Source organism: Sinohyriopsis cumingii, chromosome 15 (assembly GCF_028554795.1).
Source record: "Sinohyriopsis cumingii isolate HCF-2022 chromosome 15, ASM2855479v2, whole genome shotgun sequence".
In the NCBI taxonomy this organism is placed as follows: domain Eukaryota; kingdom Metazoa; phylum Mollusca; class Bivalvia; order Unionida; family Unionidae; genus Sinohyriopsis; species Sinohyriopsis cumingii.
The window spans coordinates 98,530,399-98,557,338 of record NC_142975.1 but is presented as its reverse complement, the minus strand read 5'-3'; the positions used below and the strand labels follow the sequence as shown (position 1 = coordinate 98,557,338).

Sequence of the window (26,940 nt, the reverse complement as noted above, 5' to 3'; positions counted from 1 at the left end):
GGAAGATATTAGATATCATTGATAATCAACATCATCGTTCTCATCGTCATTGTCATAATAATGTGCACACATATTACTAGTAGTAGCAATAGTTGTAACATTTACTATTTATTCATTTCCTTTATGCTAATGTTGCAAATGACAAAAAGAAAATGATGACGGTGAATTGGAAGTAATACCTGAGCTATCTGGGGTCCTCAGATGATCGAATGGTCTAAATGTCTTTACACATCCCACATCTCTCTACTATCTGCTTCAGTTCGAGTCTAGGCTTGAAGAATGTGGGTATGGGAGAAAGCTTGTTATAAGCTTCCTGTGTGTCGAAGGTTTTCCCAGGGCTCTTCCTCCATAAAAATAGACTGGCCGCCATACATAGCCCATTATATGCTGAAGAATGACTCTATCCCACCCACCCACCACCGACCCCACTCCTCACCCTGCTGCAACTTTTAAATTCATTTTGGTTTTCCACAATCTTTATTAGAGTAATGCCATGTCGTTAACTTATTTGACAGTGTATGGTTTGGTTTTTCTTGGACCTAGTGTCAGAATATTATTGTGCATAATAACCAAATAGTATGAATTTTTTTGGTTTATTTTCATGCTGGATGTGCAAAACCATGAACAGGACCTGTTTAATAAGTCACCAGCTTAAGGGAGGTAACTTAAAAATGTAGCACTACAACTGTCAGTAGTATGACTACGACTGATACGAGGTCTGTTACTATCAGAATTAATGACCTGTTTTTACATTTCAGAAATGCATTAGTATCTCATTAATTATCTTATCTAGATTGGATAGGAGCTGTAGTCTGCAACCAGTCTCTGCAAATTTAGATAAAAATAGCTTAACACTAATTGATAAAGTCAATGAAAGATGCAGGACAGTTATCCAAGCGCGATACTTTGAAATCGACAATTATGTTCACATTAATGAAACATAAACTGGGTCTGCTTTAGCACAACATTTTGACACAAGAAATAAATACACATGCTAACTCTCCTTTACTCAGTCTGACAGATACAATTAAAATAAACTCACTGAGCCAGAAATTTGAAAATAGCTTAGATAACAAAACAGGGCTTAATCTTAAGCAGGTAGAGTCAACAACTAAACCAGAAATTATATATTAGGATAGATAAACAAAACACCAATTATTCAACAAATTTACCAGGCCAATAGTGCGAACCTGTTATTCCTTGATTGGTTTGGACAAGCCTGCAGGTACAACCGACAGGAACAGTTAGTCCATTGTTTCAATGACCATTTTAATTGATATCCACATGTTTAATAATAACAGTATTTGTATCAAAAAATGCATTAACCAGTAGCTAGCTCTAACCGTATTTATTATTTATCTTCTGAATCTTCCACAGTCATAGTTTTTTTCTTTGATTAATTACTTTTAATTCACTGCAAGCAGAAACATTCCATATAATAATGATGCGAGTGAAAAGTTGGACACTTGTTATCGATTTAATAGAAAAGTTGACGTATGATGGCAATATATAGAAAAGTTGACATATGATGGCGATATGATAAAAAGTTGACATGATGGCGATATGATAAAAAGTTGACATATGATCGCTATGTGATAAAAAGTTGACATGTGATAAAGATGTGATAGAAATGTTGACATATGATGGCGTCATGATATAAATGTTTATAATAATGATTGATAGAAATGTTGACATATAATAACTATGTGATAGAAATGTTGACAGATGATGGCCATGTGATAGAAAAGTTGACACGATATCAACGTAAAAATAGTTGACATATAATGGCGATGAAATAAAAATGTTGACATATGATATCGATGTGACTAACAAAGTCGTTGCATTCAGTCTCTATCAGATTGAGTACAAACAACCCTTTCACAGAATTTTTCACTCCAATGTTTATCATATCATGTTTTAGTTTTTTTTTTAACACAGTTCTGCCAGGATGAATGATCTGGACATCATGCCTAAACCTAAGTGACTCATGTTGGTTCTTTTGAACTTGAACCTTACAATGTTAAACAAAATAATAATTATGTGAGCGTTAACGTGTTTTCTCCTGCTGATACGAAATCGAACACCTTGTTGAGTATATTCTACTTTGAGGGACATCGACCGTACATTATGTCACTTGTACATGGTCAATAAAATAATTTCTGTATTAATTGAGTTACCTATATACGGTTACATCAACAATCATTTTTTATTTCTTCCATTAATCTCATTTCTCTTTCCAGTTGTAATTTATTAATTTCTAATGACAAGTAATTTTTGAATTGAGCACAACAAGTTCTATTTGTAGGATGAGTATCTCAACAAAGTTAAAACATCAGACTGAGAAAAAAAAATCCAAGAGAAATTTTAGCTGCAAAAATCAGTAAAAAATGGTCCAGCTAAACAGGCGGAAGTTAAAGGTCTAGCAATTAGTTAATTTATTTTCATATGCTAATTTTGCTAGGGTGAGTTAAGACATTTTAATACATCTGAGTCGCATTTTAATGGTAAAGTGCTTTACTGGTTATATTTTCAATCTGAAGTCTATTATTTAGAGTGAAGAATTTAGTACGATGAACAGTATTTTCCTATACATCGTATATAAGATTGACTTTTTTGATGCAAATACATCGATTCTTTATTTAAAATAGCTTTTTATCCACATTCAAAAAATGTCATGATGCACCATCAGGGTGTTGTGACAAGTATGTGATGAAACATGTGACATCATTAATGTTATGATGTAGAAGCAACCAAGGGCTTGAGGGAATTTTGAAATGAACAGTACTTACATCCAAGGTTTCTACAAAGGTAACAAAAAGGGCAATGACATTCTGATTGCTAATGAGACAAGATGAAAATTGTTCTGATAAATGTAGGTTTGGAGGATGTGTAGGGGGATACAGTTTGGAGGATGTTTAGTGGGATACACATTTGGATGATGTTTAGTGGGGATACACATTTGGATGATGTTTAGTGGGGATTCACAATCTGGTGGATGTTTAGTGGGGATACACATTTGGATGATGTTTAGTGGGGATACACAGTTTGGAGGATGTTTAGTGGCAATACAGATTTGGATAATGTTTAGTGGGGATGCACATTTGTAAGATGTTTAGTGGGCATACATAATCTGGTGGATGTTTAGTGGGGATACACATTTGGATGATGTTTAGTGGGGATACACAGTTTGGAGGATGTTTAGTGGCAATACAAATTTGGATAATGTTTAGTGGGGATACACAGTTTGTATGATGTTTAGTAGGGATACACTGTTTGTATGATGTTTAGTAGGATACACATTTGGATGATGTTTAGTGGGGATACACAGTTTGGATGATGTTTAGTGGGGGTACACAGTTTGGATGATGTTTAGTGGGGATACACATTTGGATGATGTTTAGTGGGGATACACAATCTGGTGGATGATTAGTGGGGATACACATTTGGATGATGTTTAGTGGGGATACACAATCTGGTGGATGTTTAGTGGGGATACACAGTTTGGATGATGTTTAGTGGGGATACACATTTGGAAGATGTTTAGTGGGGATACACATTTGGATGATGTTTAGGGGATAAACTGTTTGGATGATTTTAGGGGATACACTTTTTGGATTAACCAATAATCCAAATGAATTGGGTTTGAACAAAGTAGATTATACTGTTAGAACAATGATTAATATTTCAACTTTTTATTCACATAATACATATACATGTACTTCATTCTCTTATATACACCATACATGTACTTCAATGTTTTATAATATGGCAAAATACTTATATATCCAAGCACATCTTTCAGAATACCTGAATGTTACTAAATGGTCAACATATACCTTGGTATTTTGTTTTATTGGTTCATTTATTCCAGGATGTGAATGTGTAAAAATAAATTTCATTTACATTGCTCTTGCTGTACACTGAAATTCAATCAACAAAGTGCTACCTCAGGATGCTAATACAGAAAAGTGAATTAATTTTCATCAACGTACATTTACAAAATAAAATTTAAATTACAGAATGCTACTTTTTTGCCAATGCTAACATTCTTGCAGTGTATGTTCATTTTTGAGATCACAAAACACAATTTATTTTGATGATTCTTCTGCACTATGAAAAATCAGAATATTTATACTGAGCACCATATACATCATATGATCACCATTCTTTTAGTCTCGTTATGTAAATGACGTATGATATTCTTGGAATGTAAAATGTTAAGACCAAGTGCCATTCTTTTAGTCTCATGTAAATGACGTACAATATTCTTGGAATGTAAAATGTAAACAAAGTAATATTTATTGCAGTAGTACAAAAACATGGCTAGAAAATGTAATGTTCTGTACGATTTTCGTAAAGTAAATATTTACATCAATCATGTACTATATCTTAAGAAACGGTAATCATTTACTGTTATATTAATATGACACACAGTAATTTGGTACACTTCACATTTTGGATGATTTGTTTTGCCTGATAAACATAGTCCAGACTCTTGAGATCTTTTGCCAATAATGAACATCTCCAGCAACTGCATTTGGTTTTTTACATTATCATCATATGTCACAAAAAATGAATGTCTGGGAAAATGTCATGCCTTTCTTTGCTCACTAAGAGCTTTAAGTTATGACACAATATAGGAAGAGCAAATCTAGACCAACTTCATTGCATTCAACTTTAGATGTAACACTTAACAGGGGACCCCAAAGCCATACTGTCATATCTGAATTTTGTGATAAACGATGAAAAATATTAATTAAACAATGGTATGTACCATGTCTTATAATTGATAATAACCAATTAAAAGTATTATATAAGTACTGGCATGTACTGTATCTTACAATTGATAATAATGAAAAATACATGTATTATATAAACACTGACAGGTACAGTGTCATGTACTTGATAACAACCAATATTTTGTGATGTCTCATTTGATTATAAACATTTATGTATGTATGTATGCATGCATGCATGCATGCATGCATGTATGTATGTATGTATGTATGTATGTAAATGCAAACATTCCATATCAATAACAAAACGTTACTGCATCTGTTCTATATTTCCCTCTACTATTTTGACCTTATTATTATGGATGTTTTTAAGCAGACATCAATGCTGTGTAGCTACATGAAGGGCAACCTTGAATATGATGAGACAGACAGATATCAATGCTGTGTAGCTACATGAAGGGCAACCTTGAATATGATGAGACAGACAGATATCAATGCTGTGTAGCTACATGAAGAGCAACCTTGAATATGATGAGACAGACAGATATCAATGCTGTGTAGCTACATGAAGAGCAACCTTGAATATGATGAGACAGACAGATACCAGTGCTGTGTAGCTACATGAAGGGCAACCTTGAATATGATGAGACAGACAGATATCAATGCTGTGTAGCTACATGAAGGGCAGCCTTGAATATGATGAGACAGAAAATAAAGAATGGATATGTTACTAATTCCTCATTTCCTATTGATTTGTTTTTCATGTTGTGCTTTTCATGATACTCTTCACACATTATTGAATGTATCATGACAAGGAGTTAAATGACCTTCCCCAAGGACAAAACAAGCAGCCAGCCTGGTTTGACCTGGGTAGGTAGTGAACTGTTGATGCCTGTATCCAACACTCTACCAGCTGAGCTAATGTGGTTCCAGATTCCCTGTTGAAATATACACACATCCATATTCAACAAGTAATTAGTCACAAATATTCAAAATTGTCCCTGCTGTTGAACTTTGACCTCTGACTGGCATTCCAATGGACCCCTGGGAAAGAACTTAGAATAATAATAACACCCCTTTTGCACATGATTATGACTGTAGCCATAACAAAATTCAGGATGGACAGGAGTCACATTAGTTCTTACAAATACAGGATAATTTACATATTAACTTATGACCTGATTTGTATGTGGAGATTACAAGTTGAGTCCTATTTGAATCTGAATTTGCTCCCAACACTTGATGCAGTAACCTTTTTTTCTGTATGCCTACTAAATAATTCACATTACAATTTCATAAAATTTTGCAGTAATTCAGTTTTACACATCCGTTGCTGTGATTCTGTATTACATATCTGACACTGTGATTCAGTTTTACACATCTGCTAAATATTCCTATTGAACTTCTGGATGGGGATTCCAAATGGTTTCCCTGCTATGTTTCCCCTGTGGTAACCATGTGCAAGAGGGGTGACATTCTGGCTCCCACCTCTGGGAGGTTAAGGTAAAATATCTGAACAGAAATGACAATTTCAATATTTTCTAACCAAACTTGTTGTATGCAGTCACAGCTCTAAAGGTGCTATATATGTTACTGATTGCATGTTATGACTTCTGGGCCACCAACTAGCATTGTGGATAAATAGCTTATGAGGAAAGTGGGAAAGAATATGCAGTAAAAAGCCTTAGGTTTTTCATAGCACATACATTGTTCCAATCTGTGAAATGTATAACGTAACCATTATAAAATAAGTTTGGTTCCTACTATAATAATGTTTTTTCCCACTTTTTCAAGCTTTAATACGATATGGTTTTTCAGACTGTTGTTTGTACATGTGCAAGAAATATTTCATTTTTCATACAATTAATTTTTTTTCTTTCCCATCTTTATTGAAATCCTGCTATAACATTAAATCAGATATAACAAAATTGTGCCATGGGTCCTGAATTTTTACAATCTCTACACAAATGCAGTATGGAAATTAGACTGGTGGCTTTCAGTTGTATGAACTATTTTTTAACTATCCTCTGATTTACTTTTGAAATGATGTATAATACAGTAGTCAAATTCTGATTATGTAAAAATGAATAATTATATAAAACTTTGGGATGACAAACTATTACAAATAAATGTAAATAAAGAATTACATTAAAACTTTAGTAAGTCATGCCATTACAAATAAATTTAAATTACATTAAAACTTTAGCAGGTCATACCATTACAAATAAATGTTAGCATGAAGTATTCCAAGATAAAGTATACAAGCTAAAGATGATACAATTCAATTACAATTCAATGGAAAAGGTAAAAATGAGCAAATCGTTAAAACTATACGGTAACATTTTTGTTGCACAAACTGCAAACCCCACCCCTACAAAGGTCAGATTTTGCAAGGTGGTACATCATTATAAACTGAGCAAAACTTTGAAAAAGCAATTGGAAATGACATCTACACTACCGACCACTGCTCAAAGCAATATCGCTGCCAGTAGTTAAATACAAGTACAGAACTGACTACTAAAATTTGCATACCTATGCTACAACAGAGTACAGTTAGAATTTATGATAAAAAAGAAGCATTTTGAAATACATGATTTAAAAAGCCAAAATTTCTCAGCCAGTTCCATGTAGCAAAGCTAACTAAAATAAGGTTAAAATGTAATGGTTTGCTAAAGCAAGTGAGTATGTAAAAACTAGATTTTCATAAGAACCAAATACACTATACACATACTGTGGCTGAAATAGCTTTGGTTCCTGCTATTTCTTTCCTCTTGAGTTAATGCAAAGTAGGTCATTTGATTGGTGTGCTTTCATCGTAAATACTGCCTGCCTAAAGGACTCCAATTCATTGATTTCATGTGATGTAGCCATGTTACTAGTTTGTGCTGTCACAGTAAATACTACTGCCAAAAGGACTCCAATTCATTGATTTCATGTGATGTAGCCATGTTACTAGTTTGTGCTGTCACAGTAAATACTACTGCCCAAAGGACTTCAATTTCTGGATCTCATGCGAAGTAAGTCATCCTACTGGTTTGTGCTCTCACGGTATAAACTACTGCCAAAAGAAATCCAATTCATGGACAAATTAGCTGCAGCTCCTCCATAATTGAATCTAGAATCTGAAGGGTACCCTGTAAATAATAATAATAATAACAATATTAATAACAGGAATATAACAGTAATAATAACTACAACAACAACAACAATAATGATGATGAAAGAAATAACATTTAGGAGAAAGAACAGAAATACCATTCATCAGCAACATCAATAACAAAGAACTATGAAGACAACAACAGACTTACCAGCCTGATATCAGACCAAAAAGAGAACAGAAGTTGACCAGATAATCTGGATTAAAATCTGATTCCATATTTTAATGTAGATTTGAATATACTTTTAAACCCTATGTCAGGGTTATCTGGTAAATTAAATTCAGTAAATTAAATACTGAATACTGCAAACAATTTTTAAAATTTATACCAGGTTTATCTTTTAAATTAAATACTGAATTCTGCTGGAAAATTTTGAAATTTTATATCAGGGTTATGTACTAAATTAAATACTGAATGGAAAATTTTGAAACTTTATATTATGGTTATCTGTTATATTAAATAAAAATTTCTGCTGAATTATTTTTACAATGGATATATTTACGATTTTGTCTGGTTATATTTCTTGTATATGGCAATATCAGATGGCCTCATGTTCCTCAGTTGAACAATTTTGTGTTACACAGCCAATAATTTGTACAAGTCAACTGACAGCATTACGTTCTAAAGTGGCCCCTTTGTATGGCAATATTTTCAGGAGAAGTCTAAAACAAAAGTTCCTCAACAGATATCTAAATTGGTGCAGATTCATTGATAACACAAAATCACAATGGATAAAACAGACAACAATTTCAAACTATTCTTTGAATTCACCAGTGACATCCCGCCCACACTTCAAGTTAGTCTGAGTCATGACACACGTCCAATGTCATCATGAATATTCAATCTACCAGTCAGAAACAGAGCAAAGAACTTACTATTGCAAAACCAACTGACTCTCACCAGTATCTGCTACAACCAGCTGTCACCAATAGCATATAATAAAAATCTTCCTTATGACCTGCCAGGTGAGACCAAATGCTGCTACCAACCAACTGTCACCAAAAGCATATAATACAGATCTTCCTTATGACCTGTGACCAAATGCTACTCCAGTCCAGATGTCACCAATAGCATATAATACAAATCTTCCTTATGACCTGCCAGGTGAGACCAAATGCTGCTACCAACCAGCTGTCACCAAAAGCATATAATACAAATCTTCCTTATGACCTGCCAGGTGAGACTAAATGCTGCTCCAATCCAGCTGTCCTTGGAATGAGACTCGGAGAGCTCAGTGAGCACCTTAAAATGTGAAGACACAAGAGGATATGAAGTGACAAGCTATGAACATACCTAGATTCCTTGACAGAAAAACCTTTGTGAAATACAAGAGTCCCGTGAAAGGACTGATGCTCAACTAGCTAAAAAGAATTTCCAGGAATCCAAGATAAGACCATTCTTCTTTTTAACTGCTGAATGCTGAAACCATCTGACAGCTATATTGAATTTCAAATCAACATCATTGTCATGCTGGCACAAGTAGACATAAAAGTTTTCAAACACACACACACACACGAATGCACACACATGCTTAGTATGGCCATTCATTCTACTGGAGTAGTATCAAGTATCTGAAACTGGCTGCTAAGGTGACCATATTTGATGCAAACATTTGGCGCCATTTTTCATTTATAACCATCTACTTATGTTACCAAGTTTTGCAGCAAATTTAACAAGTTGTTACAACCATCTATTCAAGAGTAGACATGATGTTTCAAGAGGCCACCATGATAGTCATTTTGAATGCAAGATGGCACTCTCTTCACTTAAGACCAAGGATGTACTTGAAACAAGTGCTTTAGTGAAAAACCCATGTTAATATAATAATCCATTCAGTATGACTAGTGATAAGATTTTCAAGAGGACCACCATGATGGCCATATTGGAAATCAGCATTATTTTTTTTATGGCCAAGTATATAATGAATATGTTTTAGTGAAAACCCAATCTTTATATATCATCTCTTCAAAGAAGTCGAAATAAAATGACTTTCAAGCCAGTAATCATATTGGAGCCAATCTGACCATCTGAGGGACTTTATTTTCAAGCCAGTAATCATATCTAAGGGACACAATCTTTAAGCCAGTAATCATATGTAAGGGACACTATTTTCAAGCCAGTAATCATACTGCAGACATACTGACTGACTGAAGTACACTATTTTTCAAGCCAGTAATCATATCTTATGGACACTATTTTCAAGCCAGTAGTCATACTGCAGATATACTGACTGTCTGAGGAACACCATTTTCAAGCCAGTAGTCATACTGCAGCCATACTGACTGTCTGAGGGACGCTATTTTCAAGTCAGTAATCATATCTTATGGACACTATTTTCAAGCCAGTAATCATATCTTATGGACACTATTTTCAAGCCAGTAATCATATCTTATGGACACTATTTTCAAGCCAGTAATCATATCTTATGGACACTATTTTCAAGCCAGTAATCATACTGCAGACATAGTGACTGTCTGAGTGACACTATCTTCAAACCAGTAATCATATTGCAGTGGTACTGATTGTCTGAGGGATGCTATTTTCAAACCAGTAATCATATTGTACCATACTGACTGACTGAGGGAATTATTTTCATTTAAGACCAAATAAACCATCAGAAGCAACACCATGCAAAGTTTCTTAACTTTTCTTCAAGGAGTTTAAGAGGAGTAGCAATAACAAATTTTAACACATGTCAATGATGGACAGATGCCAGGTACAGAGTCATTGTATAAACTCCTCTGCTCTGCAACTAGTATTGCTAAGATGGCATATCAGATTCACTTAGTCAAAAGGCTTTATGGTAGGATGCTTAAGTCCTGAAAAGCTTATGTGATGTGTCCATGATATTGACCTGAAATTTCTTGACAGCCATTAAAAATATTTGTTTTCTTTTTTTTCAGCAATAAATAGTCACATCAGCCATATTAGATGGGAAATGTTACAATAGGTATATTAAATGTCAGATGTTACAACAGCCATATTAAATGACAGATGTTACAACAGCCATATTAAATGTCAGATGTTACAACAGCTATATTAAAGGTCAGATGTCACAACAGCCATATTAAATGTCAGATGTTACAACAGCCATATTAAATGTCAGATGTTACAACAGCCATATTAAATGTCAGATGTTACAACAGCCATATTAAATGTCAGATGTTACAATAGATACATTAAATGTTAGATGTTACAACAGCCATATTAAATGTCACACGATAAAACACCCATATTAAATGTTGAATGTTACAACAGCCATATTAAATGTCAGATGTTAAATGTCAGATGTTACAACAGCCATATTAAATGTTAGATGTTACAACAGCCATATTATATGTCAGATGTTACAACAGCCATATTAAATGTCAGATGTTACAAAAGCCATATTAAATGTCACATGATAAAACAGCCACATTAAAGGCAAATGTTGCAATAGCCATATTAAATGGCAGATGTTAAAACAGCCATATTAAATGTCAGATGTTTCAACAGCCATATTAAATGTTAAATATTATAATAACCATGTTAAAGGCAGATGTTATAACAGCCATGTTAAATGTCAGATGTTTCAATAGCCATATTAACTGTTACATTTTATAATAACCATATTAAATGGCAGATACTACAAAATGTGAACTGCAAAGAAAGGATTTCTCACCTTCCCCTCATAATGGTTGGTTTTCAGCATTATGTGCTGGTGGTTTTAAGTTATATATTTGAGTTAGCTTTTATCCAAGTTCCTTTCTTACAGCTAAAGGTCTACAGCACAGAAACATGAGTGTCATTAGTGATCCTGTTAATAATGCAACAAACATTAAACAATCCTGATATTTAGAAGCATGTAAAATTAAGCTTTGCAAGAAATCAACTTGTCTTCTCATCCTGAGTGGTGGCTGATATGCTTAAACAACTATTGTCCTAAACAGGAAAATAACAAAACAAGAGACCTAAGTGTACATGATACTGCTCATGTGGTTGACGTCTGCCTAATTGTCAGTTGGATATTCTCTCTAGAACTGTATTGCCCTGATTGCATATACTATGAAAATGTAATTTCTTCTGCGGGAACTAATTTTAATGGCATAATACCTATCTGTTTATTTTAGAAATGGGTTAGGGCCACAAATGTCCTCCCTTGGCCTTTGCAACACCCATTTTTAGGGCCTGACTTGCCAAGGAAGAGCCCTGAATTGTGGTATTGCTTGGACTGATACTGCATGGCTCTGAAGAACTTCAGGGATGGATGATATTGTGCTCCAGTAGGACTCTGGATGTGTCCAAAAGCAACATCAATGCAGAGGTGGAGTAGCTGATCCCTTATAAAGCAATGGACATAATGTTTAGACATTTTGGCCACTGCTTCCAACAAATTCGGAAGGCAAACTGGTGACAGAAATTCCTCCTTTGACAAGCTGAATGAGGCTGCCTCAAAGAGAATATCATTCATGAGTATGATTACAAAAGACCATGAGCCTTTAGCTCTGAGGCTTCCAATGTATTAACTGGAAGGCAACACTAGGTCCCCAGGAAAATACCCTCATATGCCACTCCAGTGTCCAAAGTGGGTGGTTTCAAGGGCCAGGATGGGATGTGAACCCTTTAACTAGCTTCAGAGACCAAGGGTCTTAACATGAGGGGTTGGGGTCAGTTGGGTTGGGGACAGACCACCACTTACACTATCGAGAAAACTCATGGCCCTTAGTCAATCTTTGGGAAAACCCCTTAATGACAGCTGAGTGAGGATGAGACAAAAGATCTGATTCAATGGGTTAACATGAAGTTTATATGAATATAGATATCGTGAGAATTTAAATATAAATTAAATATCTTTGACATTGAAGGATTATAGTACTGAAGTAGTATTATGGATAAAACTAGATTAACTGGTGATTTAAAAAAATCTAACAATTAAATATTAAATCTGTTTAAGAAATTCTTGTTTTTAATAAGGAACAGGTGGAGAATTGGGTCAATTAATTCTGAAGTTATGTCCCCAACACCCTCTTATATATTAATGCCACCCCATCTCTTGTTTTCCAGTAGCTCAATATGGTACAATTAGCACAATAGCTTTTTGTGGACCCTGATCATAGCACAAGAGCTTTTTGTGGACCCTGACCATAGCACAGTGGCTTTCTATGGACCCTGATCATAGCACAATGGCTTTCTGTGGACCCTGATCATAGCACAAAGGCTTTCTGTGGACCCTGATCATAGCATAATGGCTTTTTGTGGACCCTGATCATAGCACAATAGCTTTCTGTGGACCCTGATCATAGCACAATGGCTTTCTGTGGACCCTGGTCATAGCACAATGGCTTTTTGTGGACCCTGGCCATAGCACAATAGCTTTCTGTGGACCCTGATCATAGCACAATGGCTTTCTGTGGACCCTGGTCATAGCACAATTGCTTTCTGTGGATCCTGGCCATAGCACAATGGCTTTTTGTGGACCCTGTTCATAGCACAATGGCTTTCTGTGGACCCTGATCATAGCACAAATGCTTTCTGTGGACCCTGATCATAGCACAATGGCTTTTTGTGGACCCTGGCCATAGCACAATGGCTTTCTGTGGACCCTGATCATAGCACAATGGCTTTTTGTAGACCCTGCCCATAGCACAATGGCTTTTTGTGGACCCTGATCATAGCACAATGGCTTTCTGTGGACCCTGATCATAGCATAATAGCTTTCTGTGGACCCTGGTCATCATGCAGCAGCAAGGTTTCACTGCACTTTGTCAGAGGAAATTAGATATTATACACATGTATGTGTGTATGTGTGTGATTTGGATTTTTAATGTAGCTTTAAAAGAAATTCAGTCACATCGCTATGATGTCTGCAGTGTGACAGTTTATAGTGATATCTAGCACTGGGGCATTATGCTGCAGACATGTAGCATGATGTCCCACCCAGTCACATTATCCTGACACCAGGCTGACCAGTCCTAACACTAACCTCTTAATGCTGAGCACCTAGTGAGGCAGCTGTTAGTACCATTTTTGTAAGTCTTTGGTATGACTCGGCGTAGGTTAAAACCTGTGACCTCCTGCATCTGAGGTAGATGCTCTAATTTTCAGGCCACTGGAGCAGAAGATACTATATATCAAAATAAAAGCAAATATTTTGCATAGATTGTGCACAGATTGAACTTGTGAAGTTAATAACTGGAGATATAGTAAATCCATTGCTAGGCAAAGGGAGCATCTCAAACATTTACAATTTTATTTTTTATTCCTCCAAACCGTAGACTGGTTTAATGGCTGTAAAATAATTGGTGTCTCAAATCTACAGGAAGGGTTACTGAAATGTAACTAAACGAAAAATCTTTAACCAAAACCCTAATGCAAGGTTTTTTATGACTGTAAATTTGATCCTATGGTTCAAGGTGTGACTGGGTTATGTCATACAAAGAAGTGTCTTTGATTCATAATGGTTCAAATACAAACAGAATCAATCCAATAGTTTGGGAAATCAAAGCAAATAAATTTAATTTGAAATACAAATATGCCTACAGCAGATTTCAATTTTGTATAAAAATATACCTACATCAAATTTCATTTGTCAGAAAATATGTGTATCAAACTTCATTTGTATACAAATATGCCTACAGCAACTTTAAATATTTTATAAAAATACACCTACATCAAGTTTCATTTTTCTACCTCAAGTTTTTTAAAACTTAATCATGTTTACAATGTTTTCATCAAAAAGGTCTCAAGTGTTCAGAAAGTATTAAAAATATTTCAAAAAATGAAGTAATGATCTGGGAATCAAATCCATTATCTATATATTCATACAAATATGTCAATCATATTCATTTGTCTATGTCGATTGGTGTTTAGCATTCCTGCTAAAAAGTTCCCCAGGATTTAAGGATGGACGGAATGACCATAAAGTATTTTTTCTGAGCGTCATAACCATGTTTCAACATTTTGATAAGTTTTGCCACCCTCAAAATAAATTCTGGTGACCCTCTGCAACCCTCCAGATTGCCCTCACAACCCTGATTTACAACCTAACCAAGGGTTTGAGAACCAATGACATACTGTAAGGATGGATGAATGGACAGGGATGTACAGACAAAGCATAAAAATGGACTGAACCAAATCAAGACATGCAGCACAGCCCTAAAAATGTACAAGTAATTTACACTGGAATTTCCTCACAATGACATTGCTTTACAGTTTATGGGGATTTTTGAAATGGGGAACCAGACTGTGACGTCAACAGGGTTAGATTTTTATATGGGAAGCAAAAGGTTAAACGGGACAAAATGCTAACATATCAGACTGCAGGCAACAAAAACATGGACCGATATGGAACTGTGTGGTGCCTGTCTGATATCTTTTGGTTTGTAGTTCAGTAGGGTCACTGATAAAAAGTGACATGTTGACCATTGTTGATTGGTCAACAGTCTCATTAAATTACCTGAAATACATTAATTATGATGTACGCAAGCTTGTTTATAAACTTACCAGTTTGCACTTCATTAAATGCTGAAAAAAAAACAAGAAAGAGGTCACCAAGCTGAAATTCTCAAATAAAAGCAGAAAAAGTTGGATCTAAACACTATAAAATGCCAATAAATAAATCTGCACTACTGATAAACAGTAAGTCACAGGGGAAAAGGGTCTTGTTTTTAATTTAAGCTATCATTCTTCAAAGCAGGCTTTCTAGACTCATCTTGCATAATGCTTTTCTTACAGGAAAAAAAATCATTTAAACAAAAACAAATGGAGCTAGAGAATCATAAACCATTAAGTGAAATAATATGTTGGTATGTTCCACTGATGAATAGATCTGAGAAAAATATGGAACTGCTGAAGTTCTAATTTGATAAGTCTATTCTACAACTCTACTATTCAACAATGCACTGCACAATTGTAAAATTTACACTATTCAACAATGCACTGTACCATTATAAATATTACACTATTCAACAATGCACTGTACAATTGTAAAAATTACACTATTCAACAATGCACTGTACAATTGTAAAAAGTACACTATTCAATAATGCACTGTACAATTGTAAAAATTACACTATTCAATAATGCACTGTACAATTGTAAAAATTACACTATTCAACAATGCACTGTACAATTGTAAAAATTACACTATTCAACAATGCACTGTACAATTGTAAAAAGTACACTATTCAATAATGCACTGTACAATTGTAAAAATTACACTATTCAATAATGCACTGTACAATTGTAAAAATTACACTATTCAATAATGCACTGTACAATTGTGAAAATTACACTATTCAATAATGCACTGTACAATTGTAAAAAGTACACTATTCAATAATGCACTGTACAATTGTAAAAATTACACTATTCAATAATGCACTGTACAATTGTGAAAATTACACTATTCAATAATGCATTTTTAAAACCTGCAGAATACTAATGGCATACATTCTGTTCTGAATAAATGCTAATGACAATGAAAGAGATTTGTTCCATTTGAATTTTGGCTGATTGGTGCTGTAAATGTTATAATAGTGAAATTGTGTTTTACTGTGCAAACTAAATTTTGGCCTATGCTATTGTGTTTTATTTTGCAGACTTGTTCTTAGCCTAAGCTATTGTGTTTTACTATGCAAACTTGTTCTTAGCCAAAGCTATTGTGTTTTACTATACAAACTTGTTCTTGGCCTAAGCTATTGTATTTTATTTTGCAAACTTTTTCTTAAGCTGAGCTATTGTGTTTTACTATGCAAACTTGTTCTTAGCCTATGCTATTGTGTTTTACTATGCAAACTTGTTCTTAGCCTAAGCTATTGTGTTTTATTGTGCAAACTTCTTCTTGGCCTAAGCTATTGTGTTTTACTATGCAAACTTGTTCTTAGCCTAAGCTATTGTGTTTTATTGTGCAAACTTGTTCTTAGCCTAAGCTATTGTGTTTTACTATGCAAACTTGTTCTTAGCCTAAGCTATTGTGTTTTATTGTGCAAACTTGTTCTTAGCCTAAGCTATTGTGTTTTACTATGCAAACTTGTTCTTAGCCTAAGCTGGTTGGGTTCCTTTATCAGTGCTACTGTTCTATGAATAAGTGCCAAGCACAAAGTTACCTCCCTTTACATCATAAATAGGTACAATTTCATGCAGCTTTTTCTGTTAGTGGAGAGCCTCTAGCACAAGTAAAACACAGTGGATCACAACACTTTCTTTTGAAAGTGATTTTAAAAATAAATAAAAACCCATCCTACCCTCTCCTTTTCTCTTTCTTTAATATGTTAGTTAGAAATGAATACAGGGACTGTTCTGAATGCCCTGGACCATAGCATCTACACATTATATGCCAGTTGTTAAGATGGAAGAAACAAAAACAAACAAACAATTTCGGGTGTAGATTCAGCAGTTGTTTTGTGTATTTTTTATTTTTTGTTTTTGTTTTTTTAAATATTTTTTACACAAATGTTTACAAGGAAATCCGCATGGGAAATTGTATTTCAAGCTCCCAACATTTCAAGTGGTACACATATTACATGATCAAATAAACATTTTCAATGAGCAAAGTGTAAAAATTTATTTATTGCATAAAATGCCACAAAAAAGAAAAAAAAAATAACATGAATGATGTGACACAACTTACCAATTGGTGCAGATATTTAAATTTTTATCTTAGAGCAAAACAAACAAAATTTAAAAACAAAATCAAGTTCTTGAGGGTCATTCTTTTACCTGATCTCAATTAGAGAAAGGATTTGGTATCATTAAAGAAAAGAAGCCATAACAAGATTTTCCTGACAGCCACCAAAACTGGCCATATTGGCATTCTGATTAGAACCAAATTAATATCATAAAAAGTCAGATGGTGAAAATCCTTTATCAGTACAATCATTCACTCCAGAGAAGTAGCATTAAGATTTTCCAGATGGCAACAATGGTGGACATGTTGGAGGTATGATCCACACCATTGTCTTTTCAGACCAATTACTTATGAAAAGAATCTTCTGACGAAAAAAACCCATTTGATTTGACCATCAATTTTGATATGACACATGACCATCTATCATGATATGACATATCACCATCCATTTTGATATGATATCTGACCACCCATTTTGATACGACACATGACCATCCATTTTGATAAGACACATGACCATCTATCATGACATGACATATCACCATCCATTTTGATATGACACATGACGATCCATTTTGATAGGACTCATGGCCATCCATTTTGATGATACCTGACCATCCATTTTGATATGACACATGACCATCCAATTTGATATGACACCTGACCATCCATTTTGATAAGATATATAACCATCCATTTTGATATGACACATGACCATCCATTTTGATATGATACCTGACCATCCATTTTGATAAGACACATAACCATCCATTTTGATATGACACATGACCATCCAATTTGATATGACACCTGACCATCCATTTTGATAAGACACATAACCATCCATTTTGATATGACACATGACCATCCATTTTGATAAGACACATGACCATCCATTTTGATATGATACCTGACCATCCATTTTGATATGACACATGACCATCCATTTTGATATGATACCTGACCATCCATTTTGATATGACACATGACCATCCATTTTGATATGACAAATGACCATCCATTATGATATGACACATGACCATCCATTTTGATAAGACACATGACCATCCATTTTGATAAGACACATGACCATTTATTTTGATATGACAAATGACCATCCATTTTGATGTGACACATGACCATCCATTTTGATAAGACACATGACCATCCATTTTGATATGACACATGACCATCCATTTTGATGTGTAAAGTTTCAGAGCAAGCAAGGGATAATTGTGTGTATACTGTTTCATAGCAAGCAAAGGTTAACTTTAAGTGTAAAGTTTCAAAGCATGCAAGGGATAACTGTGTGTGTAAAATTTCCAGGCAATATTCTCAGTAGATTAGAATAACAATCACAAAATGCAAGGTATGTTCTACTGGACAGGAAATGGAAGGTGTACAGACAATGGACAGACAATGGAAACTGTAAAGACAGTGGACTGACATTGGAAACTGTACAGACAATGGACAGACAATGGAAACTGTACAGACAATGGACTGACATTGGAAGCTGTACAGACAGTGGACAGACAATGGAAACTGTAAATACAGTGGACTGACATTGGAAACTATAGATGATAATCAGCAGGCTCTTCTGGTCTGTGTCCATATTTGGGGACTTGCATGTAAATAAAATCAATAAACAGAATAAATAAGCTTCCAGTAAATGAAAGTGAAATAGTAAAATCTGACATACACGAAACTTACGGCTTACTACAGCAACTTTCTTTTCTTGTAAACTTTTTTCTGTAAGGAAAAATAAAAAATGTCTACAACATTACTCATACAATTTCTAATAACTATGTTTACATATAATTTGTCCTAAGCAAGGTTGCAATTGGGGTTATTAATTAGTTAGAAGTTTTATAATTAACAATATATGTAATTATATCAACAAGAACCCAAATCTTCAATCAAAAACTTATTACATTAAACAGTGGCTAAAATGAGGCAACAAAAGGATAAAAACTTTATTTCTGATTTTGCCAATGTTTTCCTTTAATATACAATCTTAAGCTTGCAAACTCATTTACCTATTGTTTGAAAATTAAGTGAAGGACAAAACTGCCAAAAAGGTAATTATCTGTGGAATAACCAATGCATTCCAGAGACTGGAAATTAAATTTTGTAGTATATTGTTTCTTCAAGAATACTTACCCATATCACATTAATATTAGGAACATAAGCCTGCTACCTCCTGAATCCAATTTTACTATAAGATGAAAATTGTCTTTCCTGTCTATGTCATATACACAAAGGGCAGTAACACTTGCCCAGTACCTTCCCTCGCCACCACTTGGTGTAACCATTTTAATGCTGAGTGAACTACCCATGAGCATGCCCACATAGAAAAGTGTTTAGATCAATCTTCAAAAACAATATGACTGGGTAAATACTATTCTTTGACAATCATAATTTACTACAAAATCTGATTTTTTTCTGAATACATTCCTATATCACATTAAATTTAGGAGAATAGGTAATAGGTACCAATATCACATTAACATTAGGAAAATGACTGCAGATGGCCTAGTGGTTAGATCGTCCATCTTTGATGTGGGAGGTCACTGGTTTGAATCCCGGCCGAGTCATACCAAAGACTTATAAAAATGTTACTAACTGCTGCTGCGCTTGGCATGCAACATTAAGAACTTCGTGTTAGGACTGGTTGGCCTGGTGTCAGCATAAGGTGACTGGGTGGGACATCATGCTACCTGTCTGTGGCATAAAGCCCCAGTGCTAGATATCTGTAAGCTGCCACACTGCAGATATCATAGGGATATGAGTGAAAAATGGTTAAAGCTACATTAAAAATCCAAATCACACACACTCATTAGGAGAAGAGGCAATAAGTTGGGGGAATGCTGATCATACTACCTGTACATCAGGTATAGTTCTATTAAGAAATATTGGATTCCTCATGTGAATGTTAACCATTCTCTTCCGTAAAGCAACACAGCCTATGGTTATGTGATCTGTGATAACTCTATTATGTTAAGAAGTTGATTACTAAAGCCTTCTTACTGTCAAAATTCACTGGTGAATCCTGTGAAGCTAAGAGGCTGTGTTGGTTTAAGAAGGTTGTCTATGCCACAGGACCCACCACATTTAGACTCTGACTCTGTAAAGCTAAGTCCAGAAGTAAAAAAAACAAAAAACGTTCATTTCATGCCGGTCAACCACTTTTATGATGTCCTGGATCAAAATATTGTGTTTAAACCCAAGGCTTGCAGAGACTGCATCAATTTCATGGGCTGAAATCCTCATGAGGCAACTTCTATCCTTTCAGGCATTCAAGTATGCCTAGAGTATAACCCACTTAATCCATGAAGACAGGGCTTGAGAGATGATATCCTCTTTTCCAGCTTTTACAGACAGAAGTGGTCTTTTGCAGTTGCCACAACTTGTCTCTGTACACTTCAATTAGTGCTTCATGGCACAGACTTTAATTAGTGCTTCATGGCACAGACTTTAATTAGAGCTTCAGGGCACAGACAGGATCTAACATGGCCAATGCTCTCAGTTTATGTACATATGAAAGGGAGCGTATGATGACTCAGACTGCCAACTGACAGCAAATGATACTTGGCCACAACGCCTTGTTGTATCATGAGGATTACCTAACAGTTTGATCTGGACCAACGACTGGTAAATTGAAAAGGCATGTCACTCTGTAAGTTCAAGTAAAAGCTATTAGAGACAGGTTTAGTATGATAACTTGAGTGAGGTCCTAGCTGATTGCTCAGACTTCTCTGAGTTAAGCAATGTTAAAACCCAGGAAAGATTCCACTTTGGAAACAGAGTGAATGATTTTGATCTATTCAAATAAAAAATGGCTAGTAAGTCTGACAGATCTTTATCATGACCGGTATCTCCTCTGTCATGTTACCTAAATGTGTCGGATGTCAGGGCGCAGTAGTCTTTGATGGTAATTGGTGCCAACATTTTCTCCTTGTATAACCAGAGAAGAAAGTCGATCAGTTGAAGCATTAAGGTACTCAATGGGATAATGGTTTTGACTCTACACCAGTCACTGAGAAGATGCCACTTTCCCCCATAAGCCTTCAGAATATAGTTCTTGCCACTCCCCTTCATAAACCCTCAGAATGGAAGGCCTTGATCCCAAACAGCAGTGGTGGGTCAAACTGAATCATTCTTAAAGCTAGTGCCTGATGCAGGTTTAGTGATATTATGCATAAACATGCATCATGGCATATCAAAACAAGATTGGAAGAGGCAGTCCATGCATTAGCCATTGAATGGTGAGCTGATCTATCAATGACCTGAGCCATTCAGGCCATCAGCTCCCAAACGTGTTGGTCTGCTGGTAATTCTGCTGGTCAGAAAATCATCAATGAGGCCAGATCCAGCATCCAAAATGTGGCACCAGTATATCTAACCAGTTTTAATTATGCCAGAAATAAATTCTTATCCACCTTATAAAATGGTGGGACAGACAAGTTAATTACCATTATATGCTTATCCAATAATGGGAGTTCGGTATTATTTGTATTGGAATGTGTCCTGTACCAGTGCAGTGAGAACATGGCTTGTATCTGGCTTTCTGAAAAGAAGGCTGTATCATTCTTCAGGCCATAGACAAGTTCAGACAGCTGACTGTTAATTTTCTCGCGTTTTGCTGACTGAGGAAGTGGGTAGAAAGATGGTGACTCTTTCTCATCCTCGATATTGACAGACACTTTGGCTTTATAGTCATGCATGGTGGTGGTGATGGTACTGATATTCTATATCTGGCTACACCCAGTAGATAGCCACCTTAAAACTAAACTCTGTCCTCTCCAAGGTTGGATCAGAGTAGGGCTGTCACTAAGAAGTATCTTTACATACTGTTTATATACTCTTATCCTTTGCCTGTTTCACATCAGGATAAATCATGCTCTTAGGTAACAATGACACAGTACCTTCATCCATAAATAAACTACTGTGAATATTATGTGAGTAGGCAGTGAAAATCAGACACGTGTAAGCCAGACTGTTCTGATTCGGTACCAGCCGTGCTGGTAGAATGAATGGAGGAAATGATTTTCTGTTCTCAGTCTCATCCCAATCTGAATATGTAATCATCTTCTTGCCCACAGGAATGGATCTTCCACTAAAATTACCATTCTTAAAAATATAAGGAGTCATATTGCTGGTGAAATGATAAGATCTATCATTAGTTCGCTGGATTGCCAATACGGCTCTGGTTGGTGAGACAGTACTACATGCCATCATCCCTATATAAACCATGTGAATACCATTTGGGTGGGAAGTGAAAATCAGATGCATGTAAGCCATCCTGATCTGAATATATAATTGTCTTCTTGCATATAGGAATGGATCTTTCACTAAGATTCCTATTTTATAAATATATGAAGCCATATTTCTGGTTAAATGGTTGAATCAATCATTAAGATCCAAATAATCAAATCCAGGCTGAGATGGCAGGGTTGGTTGGATGGTCAAGTCCAGGCTAATATGTATGGATCGGTTGGATGGTCAAGTCCAGGCTGGGATGGCTGGGTTGGTTGTATGGTCAAGTCCAGGTTGGGATGTTTGGGTTGGTTGGATGGTCAAGTCCAGGCTGGGATGGCTGGGTTGGTTGGATGGTCAAGTCCAGGCTGGGACGGCTGGGTTGGCTGAATGGTCAAGTCCAGGCTGGGATGGCTGGGTTGGCTGGATGGTCAAGTCCAGGCTGGGATGGCTGGGTTGGTTGGATGGTCAAGTCCAGGCTAGGATGTTTGAGATGGTTGGATGATCAAGTCTGGGTTGGTTGGATGGTCAAGTCCAGGCTAGGATGTCTGGGTTGGCTGGATGGTCAAGTCCATGCTGGGATGTCTGGGTTGGCCGGATGGTCAAGTCCAGGCTGGGATGTCTGGGTTGGTTGGGTGGTCAAGTCCAGGCTGGGATGGCTGGATGGGCAAGTCCAGGCTGGGATGGCAGATTTGGCTGGATGGTCAAGTCCAGGCTGGGATGGCAGAGTTGGTTGGATGGTCAAGTCCAGGCTGGGATGTCTGGGTTGGCTGCATGTTACAAGATGTTAGATCTACTAGATCTGAAAAATACACGTCCTATAGGCCAGAAGGCCAAGTTGAGACTGGAGAGGGAACTTACACTAGGCTGCCTAAAATTTAAGGAAAATTTGTCACTGTATCCAAATTATCTGCAAAAGTTGTAAAGGGAAGTAAAATTTGGCTTAAAGTCAAGAATTGTGTCATATTATCCAAAAGGCTGGTGGATCAAACTGTGACTGCAAACTATCTGCATTTGATTCCTGTAAAGCTGGTGATGTCGCAGTAGAAGGCATCATCCATCTGATTTCTGGTGCAGTGTGGACCATAGTATCCCCCTCCCTGACTCACAACTGATTCTGTATTCAGATGCATAGTCCATATATGCATTCTGGTCTCGAGTGTTTTTTCCTTCTCTCTGCTTATTGCTGATTTCTACTGAACAGCCAGCAAGTCCTCAGACCATGAATCAGACATGCTGCAAGGGCTAGATGTATATTTTTTACATGCCTGTCAGAACTCAAACATGTCTTCCCTTGCTTTGTATTTACTGCATTTACTGCTTTTAGAAGGACCTGATCTGAACCAATAATGAAAAAGAAACAATAGATAAATTAACACATACATGTAATGAAAGTTGATTAAATAATTCACAAAATAACACTTGTTATAAACAGAGTGCATTAGTAAAATCCTATTTATGTCTAAATTTTGAATGGATGGCTTGAATTTCACACAAAAAGACTTGGATTAATGGGATGCTTCTTCCATCCAGTGTTGTTTACTGAAGTGAAGCTTAAAATCTGGTGACACTAAGGTGTGGCATGAGGAGGTACTGCAAAAGAGTTACTGCCCTTTGTTTATAATACAGAAAAGAAATAAGAATTTGTGACTTATAATAGGGCTGGATTCAGGAGGCAGCAGGCTTATATTCTTAATACTAATGTGATCAATGAATCTAATCCAAGAAGAAAATGACATAAAATTAAAAAAAGTACAGCACTGGTATTATAATGAATTAGTTAAATATGAATTAATGTTTTTTTTCTTCAAATCAGCTTGAGAAGCTATTATCATTGTCCATCCCTATAAGTCAGAGTTTACTGTGTGAAAGTCACAGACTTAAAGATACTCTGAAGTAATTACCTTGAAGTGACACACAGTATGACTACTATTAGATGCAGAGTTCATGCCTCAGTAATTACCTTGAAGTGACAAGCAGCATGATTAATACTAGAAGCATAGTTCATGCCTCAGTAATTACCTTGAAGTGACAAGCAGTATGATTACTATTAGAAGTATAGTTCATGCCTCAGTAATTACCTTGAAGTGACATGCAGTAAGACCACTATTAAAAGCATAGTTCATGCCTCAGTACTTACCTTGAAGTGACATGCAGTAAGATTACTATTAGAAGTATAGTTCATGCCTCAGTAATTACTTTGTAGTGACATGCAGTAAAACCACTGTTAGAAGCATAGTTCATGCCTCAGTAATTACCTTGCAGTGACATGCAGTAAAACCACTATTAGAAACATAGTTCATGCCTCAGTAATTACGTTGAAGTGACATGCAGTAAGACCACTATTAGAAACATAGTTCATGCCTCAGTAATTACTTTGTAGTGACATGCAGTAAAACCACTATCAGAAGCATAGTTCATGCCTCAGTAATTACCTTGCAGTGACACGCAGTAAAACCACTATTAGAAACATAGTTCATGCCTCAGTAATTACTTTGTAGTGACATGCAGTAAAACCACTATTAGAAGCATAGTTCATGCCTCAGTAATTACCTTGAAGTGACAAGCAGCATTATGTGGGTTGTAGTACTAATGGAATTATATGTAACCTTTTAGTATAATGACTGAAGCATAAACAGAAGAAGAAACAAAAAACATTATACTAAAGTGAGTGAAATTTGAAATATGGGCCAAAGTGACATATTTTTATGATGAGGGTGTAGTACACATCAAGATGTATCCAAGTTTCATGATTCCATGTGTAACATTATTACACTGCAGATAAAAAGAAACAATGGGGTCATGAGGTAAATGTAAACATTTTACCTAAACCAGTAAAATGTCAAATGTAGATCACAATGACATTTGTTCTACGAGTGTGGTACGATCAGAAATTCACAAATACAACCAGTTTGATGGTTCTGGCTTGATAAGTGATTGAGACTGAAACCCAAGTGAGCTGTACTAATCAAGGTGCCTGCTCTCACAAAGTTTTATCTTGGTACAGAATGATGTATGCAGAGTGCTAAAATTCTCTTTGGTTATGAACTGAACGAAATAATTTAACTTAAGCCAATAAAATGTAAAATACTGGTCATTTTGACCTTCTTTTGTTCTAAGGGTGTGGTACTAATAGAGGTTCATACAATCATCCAGTGTGATGATTCCAGTATAGACAGATATTGAAAATTTAACTTAAAAATAAGACTTAACCAGTAAAGCATGAAATAAAGGTTGTAGTGACCTACATTTGTGATGAGGGTGTAGAACCCACCAAGATGCATACCCTCACCAAGTTTCAAAAATCTAGATATAACATTATATATCCATGGCAATATAAACCTATTTCATGGTAAGCAAAGAAAAACTTGAACTTTGCCAGAAACATGTGAAATGTAGGTCACAGTGACCTTGCTTAGTGGAAAAGGTGTGATATGAATATAAATCCATAAAATCATCTAGTCTAATGATTTTTAGCATGAACAGAGCTTGAGGACATTAAATTAAAACAACAATTTACCAAAATCAGTAAAGGGTGATACACAGGTCACAGTGACTCTGCTTCTGAGATGTGCATGTTGTACTCCTCAAGATACTTCCCCACATCAAGCTTGATGATTTCAAGCATAACAATATTTATACCATGTGCAAAAATCTTGAGCTAAATGAAAACATTGAAAGAAGAATGTACAACTAATTTACATGCACAAAGAGAGCCCCCTACCTTGGGGACAGGTGATAAACAACACAATCCAAGTCATTGTTTAGAATCTAGGAAGAAATAATGATCAATATACAATGACTGTGTAGATACATGTACATACAAATTTGTGAAAACTAATGTTGACATTATGAATAGTACAATAGCTTAACTCTACTTCACAAAGTTAAACAAAACAAAACCAGAATTTTAGAAAAGCAGAGAATAATTGATTTACCATACTTAAAGTTTAATGGGGTAAGCATGACTCAAAATATATATACAGTAGATAGCCATTCAAAATGTACATTCACAGCAGATAGTAGATAGCCATTCAAAATGTACATTCACAGCAGATAGTAGACAGTCATTCAAAATGTACATTCACAGCAGATAGTAGATAGTCATTCAAAATGTACATTCACATGCCTATGCATGTCTTCAAAATTTAGCAATGACAAAAGATATTGACTGAATGAACAT

General features: G+C 35.5%; 1 protein-coding gene across 7 annotated transcripts in view; it reads right to left on the bottom strand.

Moving 5' to 3' along the window:
• Positions 1-3,676: 3,676 nt before the first annotated feature.
• Positions 3,677-26,940, bottom strand: part of LOC149782375 (uncharacterized) — a 63,968-nt gene continuing 40,704 nt past the window's right edge. For 3 of the 7 annotated variants that reach the window (XM_089933758.1, XM_089933755.1, XM_089933759.1), the window contains 3 exons: positions 19,212-19,250; positions 15,377-15,397; positions 3,677-7,870 (listed from right to left, as the gene is read on the bottom strand). In XM_089933758.1, coding sequence (XP_089789884.1) covers positions 7,764-7,870; positions 15,377-15,397; positions 19,212-19,250 — 167 coding nt within the window. In that variant the 3' untranslated portion in view covers positions 3,677-7,763. Of the gene's footprint in view, positions 7,871-15,376; positions 15,398-19,200; positions 19,251-26,940 lie in introns of all 7 variants that reach the window. The other 4 variants (XM_089933756.1, XM_089933760.1, XM_089933757.1 and 1 more) reach the window with 2 other exon arrangements.